At 42.9% G+C, this 22,756-nt stretch overlaps 2 protein-coding genes across 2 annotated transcripts; both read left to right on the top strand.

The window, feature by feature from the left end:
• Positions 1 to 1,797: 1,797 nt before the first annotated feature.
• LOC109562663 (interferon omega-1-like) lies at positions 1,798 to 2,385 on the top strand. The gene has a single exon (XM_019965690.1). It carries the CDS (start codon positions 1,798 to 1,800, stop codon positions 2,383 to 2,385), a length of 588 nt encoding a protein of 195 aa, XP_019821249.1.
• A 12,231-nt stretch (positions 2,386 to 14,616) lies between these two features.
• LOC139184447 (interferon omega-1-like) lies at positions 14,617 to 15,204 on the top strand. The gene has a single exon (XM_070794307.1). It carries the CDS (start codon positions 14,617 to 14,619, stop codon positions 15,202 to 15,204), a length of 588 nt encoding a protein of 195 aa, XP_070650408.1.
• Positions 15,205 to 22,756: the final 7,552 nt, after the last annotated feature.

A 22,756-nucleotide genomic window follows, 5' to 3' on the forward strand; every position in this document is an offset into this window, starting at 1 on the left:
ATTTAAAAATATCTATTTGGATGGGCACATCTGAAGTCACTGCTGCTGCTAAGTCACTTCAGTCGTGTCCGACTCTGTGCGACCCCATAGACAGCACCCCACCAGGCTCCGCCGTCCCTGGGATTCTCCAGGCAAGGACACTGGAGTGGGTTGCCATTTCCTTCTCCAATGCATGAAAGTGAAAAGTGAAAGGGAAGTACCTCAGAAAAAGGCAAAATTAATAGTCTAGAAGGAAGAAAATTTGACTGTATTGAGAATACATAACAAAAAACCAACAAAGGAAGTAAAAGTTTATAGAAATGATTAGAAAATGAAAACTACCATGTTCCCTATTTAATGGCCTTGCTTAGAAAGCATGGCATCAGAGAACCTACCTCAAGGTTCTGCCGGGAGCCAGCATATTGCATATTGAGTGCAGCACTTTCCACAGCATCATCTTTCAGGATCTGGAATAGCTCAACTAGAATTCTATCACTGCCGGGAGCCAGCGTGAGGAGCTCCACCCATGACAAAGGTCACAAGGAAGGAGGCTCAGCATATGCAAAGGTGGGATTGAGCCTCAGGAGTCCCCCTGGAAATTTTCGAGCATCTACCCCCAAAACCAGAGTCTGCCTACTTTCTGCTTTGTGCTTTCACCTACACCTCTGACTTTATGGGGGGCTGTGCCCCACTACCTCTCTCTGAAAAAAGAGTTAGCTTACAGCTCCAGTTAATAATTCCTGGGTGTGACAGTGTTTCAACCTACAAACTCCTTTGGAAATCCTCTAGCCTGCCTGAATAGGTTTTTTCGGCCACATGTGATTGTTCAGAGCCTCCCAACTGTGAGAGGGAGGAGATGTTCTAAACTGTCTAAACACAGATTCTTTTGAGTAGTTAAAAGATTGATTAGAAATTGTATTGGTGAAGGGTTTTTCACTTGTTGAGCCAATGTTTGCTGCTAAGGCTCCATACCCCTTACCTACTGTGTCCTTGGCAGTGTATTGATTGATATAATGGGTGTATAGAAATGTAAGTAGTAGCTCAATGTTTGTAACCTTGGACCTTTGAGTTAATTCTTTTCTTGATTGAGCCCACCTCACCTTTGCCCTATAGGAATGCAGCTTTGTCCAGTGCTTTTTTGGAGGCTTGTGCCTGACTTTGGAATAATCACCTTTAGAGAAAAATAAGTTCCTTAAAATGTTAACAGGCCTCCTGGCCAGAAGATGATGTAAATCACCTGAACTTTTGCATATGATAAGTTAGAAAGCCTGGCTTCAATTAGGACCAGGAACTGCTGTCCTTGTATGACTCTACCCCTTCCCCCATTATCCTCTATGCATAACTTAAGGTATAAAAACTACTTTGGAAAATAAAGTGCGGGCCTTGTTCACCGAAACTTGGTCTCCCCATGTCTGTCTCTCTCTCAAATTCTGGCTGAGTCTCCATCTGGAGCACGGAACCCGCCATGCTTGCTAATTATGCCTGGGCTTCTAAGATCCGACTGAGGAGGCCTCAGTGTCTCCTCTCCTTCGGGAGAACGGAAGGACGCCTGCGGCCTACGTCAGTGGTGCAAACTTCTTGTCTTGAAGTTTTATTGGTCTCCCGCATAAACCAAGCTACTCAGCCTCTTTTCTCCACTGAATTTTCCTACTGAGCTATCCTCATCCTATTACTCTTTATATCTTTGATAAAATATTTAAATAAATAGGTCACCGGCACCGTCCCCGCTTCGAATACCCTGGATCAGCCGGGGCTGGTCCCCGGCAAGGTTCCACCAGACACCGTCTCAGCCAGGCCAGCCACAGCTTCATCTTCCCCATGGCCTTCATGCTCTCTCTATTGATGGCCCTGGTGCTGGTCAGCTACGGCCCGGGAGGATCCCTGGGCTGTGACCTGTCTCAGAACCACGTGCTGGTTGGCAGGCAGAACCTCAGGCTCCTGGACCAAATGAAGAGACTCTCCCCTCGCTTCTGTCTGCAGGAAAGAAAAGACTTCGCTTTCCCTCAGGAGATGGTGGAGGGTGGGCAGCTCCAGGAGGCCCAGGCCATCTCTGTGCTCCACGAGATGCTCCAGCAGACCTTCAACCTCTTCCACACAGAGCGCTCCTCTGCTGCCTGGGACACCACCCTCCTGGAGCAGCTCCGCACTGGACTCCATCAGCAGCTGGATGACCTGGACGCCTGCCTGGGGCAGGTGATGGAAGAGGAAGACTCTGCCCTGGGAAGGACGGGCCCCACACTGGCCGTGAAGAGGTACTTCCAGGGAATCCATGTCTACCTGAAAGAGAAGGCATACAGCGACTGCGCCTGGGAAATCGTCATAGTGGAAATCATGAGATCCTTGTCTTCATCAATCAACTTGCAAGAAAGGTTAAGAATGATAGATGGAGACCTGAACTCACCTTGACATGACTGTCACTGATTAAGATGCCACATCATCCTTATTTACTCACCTGGGGTCATTTCAGAAGACTCTGAATTCTCCTTTAGCCACCAAATTTATTGAATTAACTCAGCCAATACATGTCAGTAATAATAAGCAATTAGATACAAAAGTAATCATGTGAAGGTGTATCAATCCATAAGCAATGATTGCCCTGATGTTATTTATTTATTCTTTATTTAGTTAATGTAATATTTTATCTCATCATATTTATACTTTCATATAAAAGATGTGTATGTTTACTTTGTATTAAAATTTAGAAAATATATTTCCCTGTTTCATTAAAACTGTTATTTTTTTATTTATTAAATAGTTATCAAGATAAATTTCTTGTTTATATTTTGAAAACCTAAATCCTTATTTTCTCTGCATACACCTATCACAAAATAGTATTTGTTCACTTTATTCTGTGGAACATTTCTATTATTTTCTATGAAATGTTTGTCAAAAGGTGGAATTCTGAGAATTTTCTGTGGGTGCAGTTGTTAGGACTCTGAGTTTTTCCTTCAGGGAGCCTTGGTTGAGGAACTTATATCCTATAAGCTGTGGAGGGTGCCAAAAAAAACAATTTAGAAAGGAAATTATGAAATTGTAGAAAATGGTTAGTCTTGCTGTCATAGGCATAACTAATTTATACCCACTCATTAAAGAATGGTTGATATACATATCTGAGGGAAGCAGTCACCTCCTGCAGGAAAGCTGATGACGTACGGTATTGACTGGCTGCTCCTGACTCCTATTACTCTGCCTCCCTTCTCCTCAGTAGTGCCTTACTGAGCAATTCACTCCCTTACACAATACCTTCACTGCCTCCACACTGGAGCTCTGTTCTGTGCTGGTTTCTAGCTGCATGGTGTAGTCAGAGTGGAAGCCACAGGAAGAGAGTCCAAGTAAAAGGAGTGTTCTAGAAATTTCAAAACCTCTGAATCCCAGCTCTGCTGTTTACCAACAGTGTGACCCTGAAAAATCTCACAAACACAACAGGTCAGTTTCCTCATCTTTAATACGGGGACAATAAGAGTAGTTTTCATACAATTACTGCTTGGATTCAATGAGTCCATATCACACAAGAGGCATCAAGCGCTCCTGGCAGAAATCATCAGGACCGTGAGAATCACAGAGTGGCTGCCCTCAGGGAGGAGACAGGACAGCCGCCCTGAGACAGAGACTGGAGGGCAGCATGGAAAGGTGCTGGCCCCTGACAAAGGTATTTTCTTTTCCACTTGGGTGCTAGTTTCACAGTGCTCTCAGTGTGAGAACGTTCCTTTGCTGTATGCTGAAGAGCATTCCAATTTCTGGGTTTCATACTTCTAAAAGCATTGCTATGAGTTCATAAAAAACTCTTTGAGTAAGATGAATTGGTAGAAAATGCTTGATCTAACATAAATACGATACTAGGGAAAGAATAGAGATCGCATATCAGTACAGATAATCAAACACAAGCAGAGGCAGGAAGGAAAGAGCAGGGGCTGTGAAGTGTGTGGTTCTGCTCTCCAGTTCTGGGCTGTCCCAGGTTGGATCCTAGTTCTCCTTTCCATAAAATCCCTTGTCCATACTTGCTGGCAATGTCACCTCCTGGAGCCTCTGTTTTACTACTGAAAGAACAAAACCCAACAAATGGTTCAGAAGCCAGTTTTACCTCTTCTCATACTAAAGAAGTGAGAAACATGATTAATGAATGAGGTGCTTGATTTTCGGCAACCTCCAAGGAGACTCACACCAAGGGCCACCTTCCAGGATTGCTGCTGCTAGTACCCTTGTCCCCAGGGCAAGCCACTGCTGACCCACACTTCCCTAGGAGACTCCAACCTTAGGAGGTGGGTCTGGTTCAGTCTCCTGTGGGGTCACTGCTCCCTTCCCCTGGGTCTTGGTGCATGCAAGATTATGTTTGTCCCCTGCAAGAAGTCTCTCCCACAGTCCTGTGGAAGTCCTGTAATCAAATCCCACTGGTGTTCAGAGTCAGATTGCCTGGGGATTCCCACTCCCTTTGCAGGCTTGCAAGCATGGCATGAGGCTCAGAACCTTCACACCAGTGGGAGAACTTTTCTGGTATTATTGTTTTCCAGTTTGTTGGTTTCCCATCTGGCAGAGATGGGATTTATTTTTATTGTGCTTGAGCGCCTCCTGCATCTCATTGTAGTTTCTTCTTTGTGTCTGGACATGGGACATCCTTTTTCGGCGGCTCCAGAGTCCTTCTCTGGATGGTTGTTCAACAGCTAGTTGTGATTCCAGTGCTCTTGCAGGAGACGAGTGCATGTCCTTCTACTCTGCCATCTTGAACCAGAAGCTAAGCCAAAACTTTGATATTTGACCATTTGAAATATGCTGAACTATCTCATTCACACCCACCATATATTTATTCACCACCACGGACGTATGTGTGGCTAAGATTTGAACAGGGCGTTAAAACTGGAAATAGGTATGTTGTCTGTCTTCAAACAGAATGATTTTCTAAGAAAGATTTTAAAAATCAATATGTCAATCTGCTGCACAGAAAACATTTTTATTGAGGTATATCCAAGTTCCTGCAGTAACAAGGGTTTATTTATAAAAATTGATCAACAAGGATCCCACCAATTTATACATTTCATTTACCATATTTCAACTTTTATTATTTTAAGAATTTCCTATAATCTGTACTTTTCAAGATCAAAGTCTTTCTTTTCATTTTAAACACCCCTCTTCCACACACATCCTCCATCAGGACCTTCTAACTGAGAGTCACTTAAATGGGGAGGAATTGAATCCCCAGAGCAGGAGCAAGTCTCCATTTCTTATTCCTACCCAGCATCCTGCACAATGGTAGGATACTACTGGTCCTCAGGGTTGTCAATAAATTATAAGTGTAATAATGATAATAATAATAATGATAAGCTTAAAAGAGTTTTACCAGTTAAACTGTTGAAAATAAAAATCTTGCTGCATTTTTTTGTTTTTATTTTTTGTGGGTTACTCTTGTTTTCTCAGGTGACCAGTATATTTGTTATCTGGGCACATCTTTAGTTTTCCCTCAATTTCCTGCATCATTTCGTCCAGTCAATTCTTCTGTCCTATGCTACTGTTTTCTCAGCTTTAAAATAAGGATATGGGAGTGGATATGTGTGTACTTATAGCTGGTTTACTTGTTGTACAGCAGAAATCAACACAACATTGTAAAGCAATTAATCTCCAATTAAAAACAAAATAGGGATAATGAGACTACTGTACTCCATTCAATATACCATCTCATGTTCTGTACTCTATATGATGTTAATATAACAACTTACAAAATTAACTTAAATGAGTAGATTATATAAAGCATCAGGGCCACATTAAACATGTGAGAGTTGTTACTGTGACAACAGTGTATATAAAGGTGTATACAAAGGTTTCGCCATTATTTCATGTCTACCCTAAAGATGATTATGCCTTATCTGTGCCTTGCTCAACTCTAATTTTTAATGCAAAAATTCTACCTCTGCAACTTAGAATAAGTTAATCTTTTCTAGTATTGTACAAAACATATCTATACATTTTGAAATTTTACTAGCAAATAAAATAATCACAGGAGTGTACCAAGCACACCGCGATGTTTAGTGGGCATCAAATCAATATGCAATCAGTGCATTTGGCATATAAGATGCTTATTAGGTAGGAAATGGTATGTTAAGTGTAAACCTACATTATGCTGAAATAAAAAACATCTTGATTGTGAATTTTAAAGCACTTATCTGTATGAAATGACATTTTAAAAAAGTTAATAAAACTCTCCAATGCAAAACTATGTATAAATTTGAAAGCTTAACATAAGATCCTTAGTTAAAGGAAATGAAAAGAAAAAAAGATTTTGAAAATTGAGATTAATTATTTAAGGTATCTACTGGGTCATAAGTTTCTCAAATATGGCTTTCGCTCAGTTGAACTGAGATGAACAAAGAAGTAATTTTGAAAACATTACAGATGATTTTGCTTCCACTGAAGCAAGGAACTTAAAGTTTTGTTTTGGCATAAGGAATATTTAGATTTGGTGTGAGTTTCAGACTTCTTTATACATTTAAAAATATTTTCAACTACGTGAACGTTGCAGGAGAAATTAACCATTTATATTAAATAAAATCATTTTCCCTTTCCCCAGGGGCTCCTGTAAGTCTCAGTCTTGTTCTCAAGTCTTTCCACTGGATGGTCCCAATATCTAGATTACTGTCCAGAATGCATGTTGACGTCCATTAATGGACCAGAACCTGGTGGTCCGGAGTCGACCGATAAGAAAGTAAAGGAGAGAGAAAGAGGCTGATATTCCTTGGTTTACACAGAAAGCCAATAAAGTCCCTGACGCGGGGCTTGCTCTCATCACAGAGGCCTCAGGCGCCCTCTCCATGGGGTGAAGGCACAAAGCGCCTTCTCGAGAGGGTCTTAGAAGCCCGGGCAGACAAGTGAACTCAGAGAGCCTCTGCGCTCCAAAGAAATAGTCTGGGAGAGAGAGAGAGAAAGCAAGACATGGGGAGCAAAGCTCTAATGGATCAAGGATGTTTTATTCAACGTTGTGTAGGTATTTATACCATCTTACAAGATAGCTATTTTCAGCAGACATAAAAATCAAAACTTACAAGGAAACATGAGGTCATCCATATGAAAGAGAGAGGGTTGTAAATAACCACTTTTACCATACGGTTCATAAAAAGGAAGAGGGTACTTATCACGGAATAGAAAAACTAACTAAGGAAATGCCTGGATTCCTCGGCCCCCAGAAGAGGCTTGCCTCTCCACTAAATTCCTGAATATTCAGGAAATAACAAGGAACAGAGAATTCCTGACAGATCCAAAACAGCACACATGAAGCCTCCTGTTAAATGCGTTCTGACAAATGTAGATGCCTTTCCCCTTTCCCCCAATTAGTCTTTTCCCCCAGAAACAACCTGAAATCTGAAAACATACCACAATATGCTCAGATTTCCAGCCATCAGTCACAGCATAAATGGGCACCAGTGTAAACCTCTCTGGCTAAAATCTCCTCCCAGGAAGGGGAGGATGGACTCAGGGGCAGGTGCAGAAATCAAGTTCTGAGTGAAATCCCTGCAAAGCTCCCCTGGGCCATCTGGCCCGAAAAGGAAGTTTCCTCACTGCTCCTGAGGCCCCAGGCTCTCCCTGGGCCTCAGCAGCACCTAGCTCAGCTGGAGGCTCCTGCCTACACAGACTCCCTGGTTCTCTCGGTAGATGTGGCACTGGAGTTCCAGGCGGTGTACCTGGAGACAGGTCTGCTGGGGGAGCAAGGCCAGTTGCTCCATTTCAGGGAGTTCTGTGGTGCCCTCCCGGTCGCTGGGGCGCAGGAAAGACAGATTTGAGCATCTTGTTGAGCTGGAGCCGTGGGACCCAATTTCACTGAAGTGCTGATTTTGGTGGCTTCCTGGTCTCTCAGAGGGTGGCAATGGTGATGATCACCATTCTCCAGGGCTGGAGAACATCGCCCTCTGTGTCATCAGGGAAGGGCTTGGCATCTGGTGAGCTTGGTGATGCTGCAGGTGTTGGGCTGTGCCAGCCTTTATCCAGCTTTTCCCAGCACCTTCCCCCAAACAAGATCTTTAAATAGGACAGAAAGGTCACTTTCTACATTTTTCTCAATTTTGTCTCCACTGAAAACTTTTCCCTTCTATTCTGGGCATCAGAGAATGTCACAGCTTCGATGCTTCCTTTGTGTTATTACACTGGAAATGAAATATACTCATGGCAAAGTCTCAATCCAAAAGGAGATATTAATCTATATGAGTCAACTCAGCTTGAAAGAAAAACCTGAGGCTCAATCTCTCTTCTTTAGTCTAAAAGAGAACTTAGAGGTGTGACTCCATAGTCTATTGTGACAGTTTTTAAATTGCACCAATTTTTAAATTGCCACATCTCTCTACATTTCCTTTTTACAAGTCTAATACATAAGGTTTGAATTCTTCCGTTATTTACAGGACTATTGCTCCTGTGTTCTGGTGGTCTACAGATAATAGTGGCATAATAACGAACATGGGTTAATTCATAGAGTTCTCTTCATTCTCTCACCAAAGTGTGCTGACCACGTACACATATGTGACAATGTGCTTGGCGATGTGGATTCCAGGAGCGTCAGGAGGGGATCATGACTCCTCTCCTGGGAGCAGGGGAGAAGACTTTGGAGGCAGGACGAGGAGGAAGGAGGCAGCACGTGCTCAGAGCAGCTGAGGGCCAGTACTCAGAACTGATGAAGAGGAGGGACTGGGAGCAGCAGGAAGCTCTACTCTCACACAATCTAGGGCTCCTGAGTGTAGCCAACACCGGAGGTTCATTTCATCTTCTAAAACATCAAGACGACTTTAGTAGCAGTCACAGAGGACATCCTTTACTTCAAATAATACAAAGTTTGCAAATTAGGCTGAGAATGTGGAACTTAGAGAATGATAGCAATCTTTCATGTCAATATAGCCAATAGTAACCTCTTTACTCCACCCTCAGTCCATCCAAGAGAAGCTTTGAGTGCAAGTTCCTTAACACAGGCAAGGGTCTGCATGTTGAATCCCTAAGTGTTCATTCTAGGAGAGGGAATGCCCGCAGGACTATGAAGTGCCCAGGAACCCAAGTTTCCTCCCTTTTGAGCAGGGCCTTGTACATAATGGAGAGAAATCCTACAGCACTTGAAGTTCTTTGCTGAGGAAGAGATTCTAGGAAAGTTGTCCACTCTCCTAGAATTTTGATGTCTTGTTCCTGGTCAGGGAACTAGATCCTACGGGCCACAACCAAGACTTCCCATGCCACAAGTAAAGATCCGATTTGAGGCAAGGAATATGGAAAAGCCAGCATGCCGCAACCAAGACCCGGCACAGCCAAATAAATACATAAAATAAATGCATTTAAAATTATTAAGAAAAAACAAAGAAACCCAACCCATCAATGTGATCATATCACAAGGTGGGATATTAGGGAGATTAGGGTTATAATCAATAAAATTCAGGTGTCATTTTTAATATCATAATTATTGTTACCCAGATTAAGATCAGGATCTTTCAGAATCATTTCATTCCCTTTCATATTAGTATTTTCAAAGCAACTTCTCATTGCCCAGGTGGATTTGTCACAGATGCACAGCAAGGCTGGTCTCCTTGACCCTGTGAGAGAGGGTTAGTGTTCTAGCAATGGGGGTTCTGATTGCTGTCTTCCATGAGCTGGTGCATGTGACTTCTTCGTTCTCCCCTTATACACACCACAGATGGATTAAAGGAAAGAAAAATCAGGTGGCTGGTCTTACAAAGCTGAGGGCAGTCCACAGACTCAGGATTTGGCCTTCGTTGAGCTTCTTTCTGAAGCAGCCATGTCCCAGCCTTTCTGTTGTTCATGTTGACCTGATCCTTCCCCTCTGCCACAGCCTAGGCCCCAGCTATGCTGCACTGAAGTTTGCTAACCCAGAATACATCACTGTGTCAGGGGAAGCCACTTCCTTTCTTTCATATTCATGACATTGAGACTTACCCTTGTTTTCTAGTTGCCCACAAAACAACTATGGAACTTTACTTTCTAGCAAAATTGCAAAGAGAAACAAAAAAAAAATCTAACCTGTTGAAAGTGATGCAGCCCCTCTGCTTTTCTTTACTTCCCTTTCTTGTTCTCACCTCATCCTGAATTACAACCAGAGAAGGAGCAGTGAATCGAATCATGTCCAATAAGTCACTAAGTGAATATAAAAAGTTTAAATTAAAAATTACACTCAAGGAAAGAAGGCTATTTCTCTTGATCTAGCATGCTGGGTCTCACTGCCCTGCATTCTCAGAGGAGAAAGAGACAGAGGAACAGAGATGCCGGGTGGAATCAACTGTCTGAACAAATGGCTATAACTCACTAGATTCTGTGACATACGCTTCCAACAAGAGACAACACCAGCACTGAATCTCCTTCCTCCAGCTCAGAAACTCTGAGCAGAACAAGTGTTGAACAGTTTAAATAAAAGAGTTGAATAATAAAAACTATACTTGGCAAAGTAGATATTATTTATCTACTAAAAGCAAAGCAGAATGGGAAAGACTAGGGATCTCTTCAAGAAAATTAGAGATACCAAAGGAATATTTCATGCAAAGATGAGCTTGATAAAGGACAGAAATGGTATGGACCTAACAGAAGCAGAAGATATTAAGAAGAGATGGCAAGAATACACAGAAGAACTGTACAAAAAAGATCTTCATGACCCAGATAATCACGATGGTGTGGTCACTGACCTACAGCCAGACATCCTGGAATGTGTAAGTCAAGTGGGCCTTAGAAAGCATCACTACGAACAAAGCTAGTGGAGGTGATGGAATTCCAGTTGAGCTATTCCAAATCCTGAAAGATGATGTGTGAAAGTGCTACACTCAATATGCCAGCAAATTTGGAAAACTCAGCAGTGGCCACAGGACTGGAAAAGCTCAGTTTTCATTCCAATCCCAAAGAAAGGCAATGCCAAAGAATGCTCAAACTACCACACAATTGCACTCATCTCACACACTAGTAAAGTAATGCTCAAAATTCTCCAAGCCAGGCTTCAGCAATATGTGAACCGTGAAATTCCTGATGCTCAAGCTGGTTTTAGAAAAGGCAGAGGAACCAGAGATCAAATTGCCAACATCCGCTGGATCATGGAAAAAGCAAGAGAGTTCTACAAAAACAACTATTTCTGCTTTATTGACTATACCAAAGCCTTTGACTATGTGGATCACAATAAACTGTGGAAAATTCTGAAAGAGATGGGAATCCCAGACCACCTGATCTGCCTCTTGAGAAATTTGTATGCAGGTCAGGAAGCAACAGTTAGAACTGGACATGGAACAACAGACTGGTTCCAAATAGGAAAAGGAGTTCATCAAGGCTGTATATTGTCACCCTGTTTATTTAACTTATATGCAGAGTACATCATGAGAAACGCTGGACTGGAAGAAACACAAGCTGGAATCAAGATTGCCGGGAGAAATATCAATAACCTCAGATATGCAGATGACACCACCCTTATGGGAGAAAGTGAAGAAGAACCAAAGAGCTTCTTGATGAAAGTGAAAGTGGAGAGTGAAAAAGTTGGCTTAAAGCTCAACGTTCAGAAAACGAAGATCATGGCATCCGGTCCCACCACTTCATGGGAAATAGATGGGGAAACAGTGGAAACAGTGTCAGACTTTATTTTTCTGGGCTCCAAAATCACTACAGATGGTGACTGCAGCCATGAAATTAAAAGACGCTTACTCCTTGGAAGGAAAGTTTTGACCAACCTAGATGGCATATTCAAAAGCAAAGACATTACTTTGCCAACAAAGGTTCGTCTAGTCAAGGCTATGGTTTTTCCTGTGGTCATGTATGGATGTGAGAGTTGGACTGTGAAGAAAGCTAAGCGTGGAAGAATTGATGCTTTTGAACTGTGCTGCTGGAGAATACTCTTGGGAGTCTCTTGGACTGCAAGGAGATCGAACCAGTCCAACCTAAAGGAGACCAGTCCTGGGTGTTCATTGGAAGGACTGATGCTGAGGCTGAAACTCCAATACTTTGGCCACCTCATGTGAAGAGTTGACTCATTGGAAAAGACTCTGATGCTGGGAGGGATTGGGGGCAGGAGGAGAAGGGGATGACAGAGGATGAGATGGCTGGATGGCATCACTGACTCGATGGACGTGGGTATGAGTGAAATTCGGGACTTGGTGATGGACAGGGAGGCCTGGCATGCTGCGATTCATGGGGTCGCAAAGAGTTGGACAGGACTGAGGGACTTATCTGATCTGATCTGAAAAGCAAAATGATTGGATTTGGAAATTCCTTCACCAACTTACACAAACACACTTTTGCTCTCAGCACCTGAGCACTGCTGATATTTTGGACACCTGGGATCAGGAGAAGAGGAGGTCACCACAAAGAACTAGGGTCCTTCACAGAAACACTCCAGGGGAGAGGATGGGGTTCAGGAAGACAATTTATTTTCCCAACAAATAAACAAGCCCTACTCAGAAGGAGATTTTGAGGCCACAGGATGTGGTGAGCCTGTCCGAGAGAGGGAGTCCAGCAGGTGAGGAAGGGACTCTGTCACTCAGAGGAGAGGGGGTGGCTCCATGTGATCTCTCCCTTCTGAGTGAGGTGCTTCTAGAAAATACAATTATGCTGGATGTAGAGACTCCTCACCTGCCGGGGTCCAGCCCCGGCTGATCCAGGGTATTCGAAGCGGGGACGGCGTCAGCGAGGATCAGGATACAATAGCTTCAATTAGATATTAATTAGAGATATAAAGAGTAATAGAATAAGGATAGCTCAGTAGGAAAATTCAGTGGAGAAAAGAGGCTGAGTAGCTTGGTTTATGCGGGAGACCAATAATACTTCAAGACAAGAAGTTTGCACCACTTACATAGGCCGCAGGTGTCCTTCCGTTCTCCCGAAGGAGAGGAGACACTGAGGCCTCCCCGGTCAGATCTTAGAAGCCCAGGCAAAATTAGTAAGCATGGTGGGTTCCGCGCTCCAGATGGAGACTCAGCCAGAGTTAAGAGAGAGAGTGACATGGGGAGACCAGTATTTCGAGGAACTGATCCCAATTCTTTATTTTCCATGGTCTACTTTTATACACTGAGATGTTATGCAAAAGTCACTCAGGGTCAGCAGTCCTGACTTTTATCAAAGGTGCTTCATACAAATGTATACAGAGGTCTTAGAGGTGTTACATCATCTTCTGGCCAGGGGGCCTGCTGACAATTTATGACCCTCTCCTTGTGACAGTGGTCAGTCAACCAGGACACTTATTTCTCCAGGGGTGTTTATTCTTAAAACAGATGCCACCCAAATAAAGTTACATTCCTATAGGGTGAGGGTATAGTGGATTTTAGTTAAGGAAAGAATTTACTTAGCCTAAGGTCTAACGTGATTAATATCAAAGGTTAATACTTATTTCTTCTATATATTCATTAATGTGTGTAAGGGCAGGGGATGTGGAGACTTAGCAACAAACATTGGCTCAACAAATGAAAAACCCTTCACCAATACAATTTCTAATCAGCCCACTATACTTATACTAATAGTTTTCTAACTTCTCTAAAGAACCTGTTTTTAGAAGGTTTAAAGCATCTCGTGCCTTTCACTGTTGGGAGGCTGTGAGCAATCACATGTGGCCGGACAAGCCTGTCAGGCAGGCCAGAGAACCTTCAGAGGAGTTTGTAGGTTAAAACACTCGTGTTATGCCCAGGAGTTTTTATTAACTGGAGCTCTAAGTTAACTCCTTCTCCGAAAGAGGTGGTGGGGGACAGCCCCCCGTAAAGTCAGAGGTGTAGGTGAGAGCACAAAGTAGTAAAGTAGGCAGGCTGTGGTTATGGGGGTAGATGCTCGAGGATTTCCAGGGGGACTCCTGAGGCTCGATCCCACCTTTTCGTATGTTGAGCCTCCTTCCTCATGACCTTTGCCATGGGCGGAGTGCCTCATGCTGGCCCCTAACACTCACCCATGTTCCCTGAGAAGAACCAGGATTCTGGTGGGGGTATTGGCCAAGTCTGTGGAGGACGACAGGTCTCCAGTAAGAAAATGGTGGAAAGAAAGGGTGATGTCTGTAATGGCCCTGACCTTGTGGTTCCCTAAAACACAACCACATGGACCTGTAGGAAAGTGTTCTAGAAGGAAGAAAAATGTGGGGTAAGCTCGTGGACTGAAAATAATCAGCCTTTTCTCTGAATCAAACACTAAGGAAAATCTATCCTTTGTTTCAAAGAGATCAAGTGCCACAGTGATCTGGTAAATCCCTAAATAAATACAGAAACCATAGGGCTGAGGGAGCCTGGCTTCCTAGGTAAAGTGAGAGGGGAAAATGGAGCCTAAGATGAGGGCTACAAATGTGTTCCTGGAAAAGAGGAGAGGAACATTTATGCATGAGAGACAGGGAGCAATAATATGTGTAATTACAAATGTACTTCAATTCTAACATAAGATGAAGACCTTCTCATTTGATGATAAATATCCATTTGGATAAGCACATCTGAAGTTACTGGGAAAAGGTAAAATTAATAGTTTAAATTGATGACAATTTCTTTGACCATATTCAGAATACTTAACAGAAAACCAAAATGGGAAGTAGAAGTGTATAGAAATGATTAGAAAATGAAAATGACTGTGTTCCCTATTTAATGGCCTTGCTTAGAAAGCATGGCATCAGAGAACCTACCTCAAGGTTCCACCAGACGTCTTCCCAGCCAGCCCAGCAGCAGCCTCATCTTCCCCATGGCCTTCAGGCTCTCTCTACTGATGGCCCTGGTGCTGGTCAGCTATGGCCTGGGAGGATCCCTGGGCTGTGACCTGTCTCAGAACCACATGCTGGTTGGCAGGAAGAACCTTAGGCTCCTGGGCCAAATGAGGCGGCTCTCCCCTCGCTTTTGTCTGCAGGACAGAAAAGACTTCGCTTTCCCACACGAGATGGTGGAGGGCAGCCAGCTCCAGGAGGCCCAGGCCATCTCTGTGCTCCACGAGATGCTCCAGCAGACCTTCAACCTCTTCCACACAGAGCGCTCCTCTGCTGCCTGGGACACCACCCTCCTGGAGCAGCTCCACACTGGACTCCATCAGCAGCTGGACGACCTCGACGCCTGCCTGGGCCCGGTGACAGGAGAGGAAGACTCTGCCCTGGAAAGGATGGGCCCCATATTGGCCCTGAAGAGGTACTTCCAAGGAATCCATGTCTACCTGCAAGAGAAGAAATACAGCAACTGCGCCTGGGAAATTGTCAGAGTGGAAATCATGAGATCCTTGTCTTCATCAACCAGCTTGCAAGAAAGGTTAAAAATGAGGAATGGAGACCTGAACTCACCTTGACTGATTCTCACTGACTAATATTCCACATCACCCTTGTACACTCTGGTGTTGTCATTTCAGAAGACTCTGGTTTCTTCTTTAGCCACCAGATTTATTGAATTAGTTCAGCCAATACATAGTAATGCTGTATTAGTAAGCAAGTAGATGTAAAAGGGGTATCAGTCCATAAGCAAAGACTGTTTGATGTTATTTATTTATATTTTATTGACTTAATGTATTACTCTATCTCAATGTTATATTTTCATATAAAATATGTATATGCTTACATTGTATTAAGATTTAGAAAATATATTCCCCTTTCTATTTCATTAAAATTGTTATTTGTTTTATTTATTAAATACTTATCAAGGTAAACTTCTTGAGTTTTTTTTAATTTTGAAAACTTAAATCCTTATTTTGTCTATATATACCTATCACAAAACAGTATTTGTTCCCTTTATACTGTGGAACAGTTCTATCACTTTCCAACAAATGTCCGTCAAAAGGTGGAGTTCTTCAAGTTCTCTGGTGGTACAGTTTTTAGGACTCTGAGTTTTCCCTCCAGGGAGCCTTGGTGAGGAACTAAGTTCCTACAAGCTGTTGAGGGTGCCAAAAAGAAAACAGGTAGAAAGGAGATTATGAAATTGTAGAAAATGGTTAATTTTGATGTCATGCTGCTGCTGCTGCTGCTGCTGCTGCTAAGTCGCTTCAGTCATGTCCAACTCTGTGTGATCCCACAGACAGCAGCCCACCAGGCTCCCCCGTCCCTGGGATTCTCCAGGCAAGAACACTGGAGTGCATTGCCATTTCCTTGATGTCATCAGATCAGATCAGTTGCTCAGTCGTGTCCGACTCTTTGTGACCCCATGGATTGCAGCACGCCAGGCCTCCCTGTCCATCACCAACTCCCGGAGTTCACTCAGACCCACGTCCATTGAGTCAGTGATGCCATCCAGCGATCTCATCCTCTGTGATCCCCTTCTCCTCCTGCCCCCAATCCCTCCCAGCATCAGAGTCTTTCCCAATGAGTCAACTCTTCACATGAGGTGGCCAAAGTACTGGAGTTTCAGCTTTAGCATCATTCCTTCCAAAGAAATCCCAGGGCTGATCTCCTTCAGAATGGACTGGTTGGATCTTCTTGCAGTCCAAGGGACTCTCAAGAGTCTTCTCCAACACCACAGTTCAAAAGCATCAATTCTTTGGCGCTCAGCCTTCTTCACAGTCCAACTCTCACATCCATACATGACCACAGGAAAAACCATAGCCTTGACTAGACGAATCTTTGTTGGCAAAGTAATGTCTCTGCTTTTGAATATGCTATCTTAATGTCATAGGCATAACTAATTTATACCCACTGATTAAAGAATGGTTGATATACATATCTGAGGGAAACAGTCACCTCCTGCAGGAAAGCTGATGACATAAGGTGTTGACTGGCTGCTCCTGACTCCTATTACTCTGCCTCCCACCTTCTCCTCAGTACTGCCTTATGGAGCAATTCACTCCCTTCCACAATACCTTCACTGCCTCCAACACAGGAGCTCTGTTCTGTGCTGGTTTCTTCTAGCTGCATGGTGTAGTCAGAGTGGAAGCCACAGGAAAAGAGCCCAAGTGAAAGGAGAGTTCTAGAAATTCCAAAACCTCTGAATCCCAACTCTGCTATTTACCAGCAGTGACATCCTAAAAAATATTACAAACACTATAGATCAGTTTCTTCATCTTTAATATGGGGACAGTAAGAGTAGTTTTCACAGGATTACTGTTTGGATTCATGAGTTTATATCACACAAGAGGCATCAAGTGCTCCTGGCAGAAATCATCAGGACTGTTAGAATCACAGAGTGACTGCCCTCAGGGAGGAGACAGGACAGCCGCCCTGAGACAGCGACTGGAGGGCAGCACTGGAAAGGTGCTTGCCCCTGACAAAGGTATTTTCTTTCAACTTCGGTGCTGGTTTCACAGTGTTTTCTGTGTGAGAACTTTCCTTTGCTGTATGCTGAAGAGAATTCCAATTTCTGGGTTTCATATTTCTAAAAGCATGAGTAGAAAATGCTTTGATGTAATACAAAGACGAATAATGGGGAAAGTATAGAGATCTCATATCAATGCAGAAAGTCAAACACATGCAGAGGCAGGAAGGAAAGAGCAGGCGCTGTGAAATGGACTTCTGCCCTCCAGTCCTACGCCGTCCCAGCTTGGATCCTAGTTCTCTTTTCAGTAAAGTCCCTTGTCCATACTTGCTGGCAAGATCACCTCCAGGAGCCTCTGCATTGCTACTGAAAGACCAAAACCCAACAAAGAGTTCCGAAACCAATTGTTACCCTTCTCATACTAAAGATGGGAGAAACATTATTAATGAATGAAGTGTGATTTTCTGAAACCCCCAGGGGACTCACGCCACGGGGCACCTTCCAGGATTGCTGCAGCTAGTGCCCTTGCCCCCACGGCAAGCCCCTGCTGACCCACCTCCACAGGAGACTCCACCTTTAGCAGGTAGGTCTGGTTCAGTCTCCTGTGGGGTCACTGCTGCTCAGTTCCCTTGCGTCTTGGTGCTTGCAAGATTTTGTTTGTCCCCTTTGAGAATGGAGTCTCTTTTCCATAGTCCTGTGGAAGACTTGTAATCAAATCTCCCTGGCCTTCAGAGTCAGATTCCCTGGGGATACCCAGTCCCTATGCTGGATCTGCAGACCCGGAAGACTGATGTGAGTCTTAGAACCTTCACAACAGTGAGAGAACTTTTTTGGTAGTACTGTTTTCCAGTTTGTTGGTTTCCCACCTGGCAGATATGACATTTATTTTTATTGTGCTTGAGCCCCTTCTACTATCTCGTTGTAATTTCTTTTTTGTCTTTGGACATGGGGTATCTTTTTTGGGTGGGCTCCAGAGTCCTCCTGTGGACAGTTTTCAACAGCTCATTGCGATTTTGGTGCTCTTGCAAGAGATGAGTGCATGTCCTTCTACTCCACCATCTTGAAACAGAAACTAAGCCAACTTCAATACTTGGCCATTTGAAATATGTTGAAGCATCTCATGCACACCCACCATATCTTTTATTCAGCACCATGGACCTATGTTTGGCTGAGATTTGAACAGGAGGTTAATTACTGGAAATAGGTATATTCTCTATCTTCAAACAGTATGATTTTCTAAGAAGGAGTTTAATAATCAATACGTCAATGTGATGCACAGAAAATATCATTACTGAGGTATATCCAAGTTCCTGCAGTAACAAGCCAGGGTTCATTTACAAAAATTGATCAACAAAGATTCCAGCAATTTATACATTTCATTTACCATATTTCAACTATTATTGTTTTAAGAATTTCCTACAGTCTGTACTTTTCAAGATCAAGGCCTTCCTGGAGAAGGAAATGGCAACACACTCAGTATTCTTGCCTGGAAAAGTCCATGGACAGAGCAGCTTGGCGGACAGCAGTCCATGGGGTTACATGACTGAGCACGCGTGCATGAGGGTGGAGGGAGATGGGTTGGTAACAATAAACTGGTAGAACTAAAAGAAAAAAAAAAAAGATCAAGGCCTTGCTTTTTAGTTTTAGACACCCCTCCCCCACACACATCCTCCATCAGGACCATCTAACCGAGAGTCCCTTGAACGGTGAGGAATTGACTCCCCAGAGCAGGACACGTCTCCATTTCTTATTCCCACCCAGCATCCTGCACAATGGTAGCATACTACTGGTCCTCAGGGTTGTCAATAAAAGTGTAAGTGTAATAATGATAATAATAATGATGATAAGCTTAAAAGAGTTTTACCAATTAAACTGTTTGAAAATGACAATCTTGCTGCATTGTGTGTGTGTGTGTGTGTGGCTTACTCTTGTCTTCTTATGTGACCAGTATATTTGTTATCTGGGCATCTCTTTAGTCTTCCCTCAACTTTTGGCACTATTTAGTCCAGTTGTTTTTTCTATCCTATACTACAGTTTTCTCAGCTTTAAAATAGGAATATGGGAGTGGATATATGTGTATTTATAGTTGATTTACATTGTTGTACAACAGAAATCAAGAAAACATTGTAAAGCAATCAGTGTCCAATTGAAAATAAAATAGAGATAATGAGAATACTGTACTCCATTCAATATACCATCTCATTTTATGTGCTTTATATAATGTTAATATAACAACTTACAAAGTTATCATAAATAGTAGATTATATAAAGCAGCAGGGACACATTAAACGTAACTCTGAGAGTTGTTCTGTGACAGGTGTATACAAAGGTTTCACCATTATTTCATGTCTACCCTAAGAATGGTTATGCCATATCTGTGCCTTGCTCAGCTCTAATTTTTAATGCAAAAATTCTACCTCTGCAAATTAGAATAGGTTAATCTTTTCTACGGAGATAGAAATGGCAACCTACTCCAGTATTCTTGCCTAGAGAATCCTGTGGATAGAGAAGCCTGGTGGGCTGCTGTCCATGGGGTCGCACAGAGTTGGACACAACTGAAGTGACTTAGCATGCATGCACTGGAGAAGGAAATGGCAATCCACTCCAGTGTTCTTGCCTGGAGAATCCCAGGAATGGAGAAGCCAGGTGGGCTGCTGTCTATGGGGTCACACAGAGTCAGACATGACTGAAGCGACTTAGCAGCAGAAATCTTTTTTTATATTGTACAAAGCATATCTACACATTTTTACATTTTACTAGCAAATGAAATAATCTCATAGCTGTACCAAGCACAGCGAGATATTTACTGGGCATCAAATCAACATGCAATCAGTGCATTTGGCATAAAAGATGCTTATTAAGTAGCAAATAGTATATTAAGTGTAAACTTACATTATGTTGAAATAAAAAACATCTTGATTATGAATTTTAAAGCAACTTATCTGTATGAAATGACATTTTTAAAAAGTTAGTAAAACTCTTCAGTGGAAAACTATGTATAAATTTGAAAGCTTAACATACAATCCTAGATTAAAAGAAATGAGAAGAAAGATTTTGAAAACTGAAATTATTTAAGGTAGTTAATGCGTCATAAGTTTGTCAACTACAGCTTTTGCTCAATTGAACTAAGATGAACAAAGAAGTAATTTTGAACACATTGCAGATGATTTTGCTTCCACTGAAGCCAGAACCTTAAAGTCTTGTTTTGGCTTAAGGAAAATAAACTTGGTGTGAGTTTAAGACTTACCTATACATTTAAAAACATTTTTCAACTACTTGATCATTAGAGGAGAAATTAACCATTTAAATTAAATGACATCACTTTCCCTTTTGAGGGGCTCCTTGAAGTCTCAGTCTTGTCCTCAAGTCTTCCCACTGGAGGGTTCCAATATCAGGTAGATGCCCTTCCAGACTGTAGATGCCTTTCAACTTTCCCTGAATCACTCCTTTCCCCAGAAACAACCCTGAATCTGAAAACACACCACAATATGCTCTGATTTCCAGCCGCTAATCACTGCATAAACAGGCACCAGTGTAAACTGCTCTGGCTAAAATCTCATCCCAGGAAGGGGAGGATGGATGTAGCTGCAGGTGCAGAAATCAAAGGCTCTGAGCAAAGCCACTACAAAACACCCCTGGGCAGTCTAGTCCGAAAAGAAAGTTTCCTCACTGCTCCTGGGGCCCCACGAGCTCCTGGGGCCCCAGCGACGCCTTGCCCTGGCATGAGGCTCCTGTCAACCGGGACTCTCTGGTTGTCCTTGGTGGTACCCATGCTCAAGTTCAAGGCTCTTGACCTGGAGTCGGTTTCCGCTAGGCGAGCAGGGCCAGTTGGTCTGTTACAGGGAGATCTGCGGTGCCCATCCCAGCCACAGAGGTGTAGGGAAGGCAGCTTGGAGCTCCTTGTTAAGCTGTAGCACTGGGACTCAGTTTCACTAAAGCTCTGAGTTTGGTGATTCCTCGTCTCTAGGAGGATGGCAATGGTGATGATCACCATTCTCCAGGGCTGGATAACTTCACCCTCTGTGTCATCAGGGAAGGGGTTGGCATCTGGTGAGCTTGGTGATGCTGCAGATGTCAGGTTGTGCCAGGCTTTATCCAGCTGTTTCCAGCAACTTCCTGCAAATAAGATCTTTAATAGGTCAAAACTGTCATTTTCCACACTTTTCTCTTTTGTTTCCACTGAAAAGATTTTCCCTTCTGTTCTGGGCATCAGAGAATGTCACAGCTTCGATGTTTCTTCTGTGTTATTACACTGGAAATGAAATATACTCATGGAAGTCTCAATCAAAAAGGAGATATTCATCTACATGAGTCAACTGAGCTTGAAATAAAAACCCAAAGCTCAATCTAATTATCTTCTTTAGTCTAAAAGAAGACTCAGAGGTGTGATGCCATAGTCTATTCTGACAGTTTAAATTGCACCAAGATAAATCCTGCCACAACTCTCTGCATTTCCTTTTTAAGATGTAATATATAAGGTTTGCATTCTTCCACGATTGATAGGACCATAGTTCCGATTTTCTGATGGTCTACAGAAAACAGTGGCATAATACTCAGTTCAACTCAGTTCAGTCACTCAGTTGTGTCCAACTCTTTGCGACCCCATGGACTACGGCACGCCAGGCCTCCCTGTCCATCACCAACTCCTGGAGTCCACTCAAATTCATGGGCATTGAGTTGGTTTGCCATCCAACCATCTCATCCTCTGTAGTCCCCTTCTTCCCCTAATTTCAATCTTTCCCAGCATCAGGATCTTTTCCAAGGAGTCAGTTCTTCACATCAGGTGGCCAAAGTATTGGAGTTTCAGCTTCAGTATCAGTCCTTCCAATGAATATTCAGGATTGATTTCCTTTAGGATGGAGTGGCTGGATCTCCTTGCTGTCCAAGGGACTCTCGAGAATCTTCTCCAATACCATAGTTCAAAAGCACTAGTTCTTCCACGTTCAGTTTTCTTTATACTCCAACTCTCACATCCATACATGACTACTGGAAAAACCATAGGCTTGACTAGATGGATCTTTGTTGGCAAAGTAATGTCTCTGCTTTTTAATATGCTGTCTAGGTTGGTCATAGCTTTTCTTCCAAGGAGCAAGCGTCTTTTAATTTCATGGCTGCAATCACCATCTGCAGTGATTTTGGAGCCCCAAAATAAAGCCTCTGACTCTTTCCATTGTTTCCCTATCTATTTGCCATGAATGATAGGACTAGATGCCACGATCTTGGTTTTCTGAATGTTGAGCTTTAAGCCAATTTTTTTTATTCACCTCTTTCACTTTCATCAAGAGGCTGTTTGGTTCTTCTTCACTTTCTGCTACAAGGGTGGTGTCATCTGCATATCTGAGGTTATTGATATTTCTCCCGACAATCTTGATTCCAGCTTGTGCTTCATCTAGTCCAGTATTTCTCATGATGTACTCTGCATATAAGTTAAACAAGCAGGGTGACAATATACAGCCTTGACAGACTCCTTTTCCTATTTGGAACCAATCTGTTGTTCTATGTTCAGTTCTAACTGTTGCTTCTTGACTTGCATACAGATTTCTCAGGAGGCAGATCAGGTGGTCTGCTATTCCCATCTCTTGAAGAATTTTCCACAATTTGTTGTGATCTATACAGTCAAAGGCTTTGGCATAGTCAATAAAGCAGAAGTAGATGTTTTTCTG

Source organism: Bos indicus, chromosome 8, assembly GCF_029378745.1.
Source record: "Bos indicus isolate NIAB-ARS_2022 breed Sahiwal x Tharparkar chromosome 8, NIAB-ARS_B.indTharparkar_mat_pri_1.0, whole genome shotgun sequence".
Lineage (NCBI taxonomy): Eukaryota > Metazoa > Chordata > Mammalia > Artiodactyla > Bovidae > Bos > Bos indicus.

Bases quoted from the DNA above. Each gene is read 5' to 3' on its own strand.
- LOC109562663 (XM_019965690.1), top strand. From the start codon at position 1,798: ATGGCCTTCATGCTCTCTCTATTGATGGCCCTGGTGCTGGTCAGCTAC.
- LOC139184447 (XM_070794307.1), top strand. From the start codon at position 14,617: ATGGCCTTCAGGCTCTCTCTACTGATGGCCCTGGTGCTGGTCAGCTAT.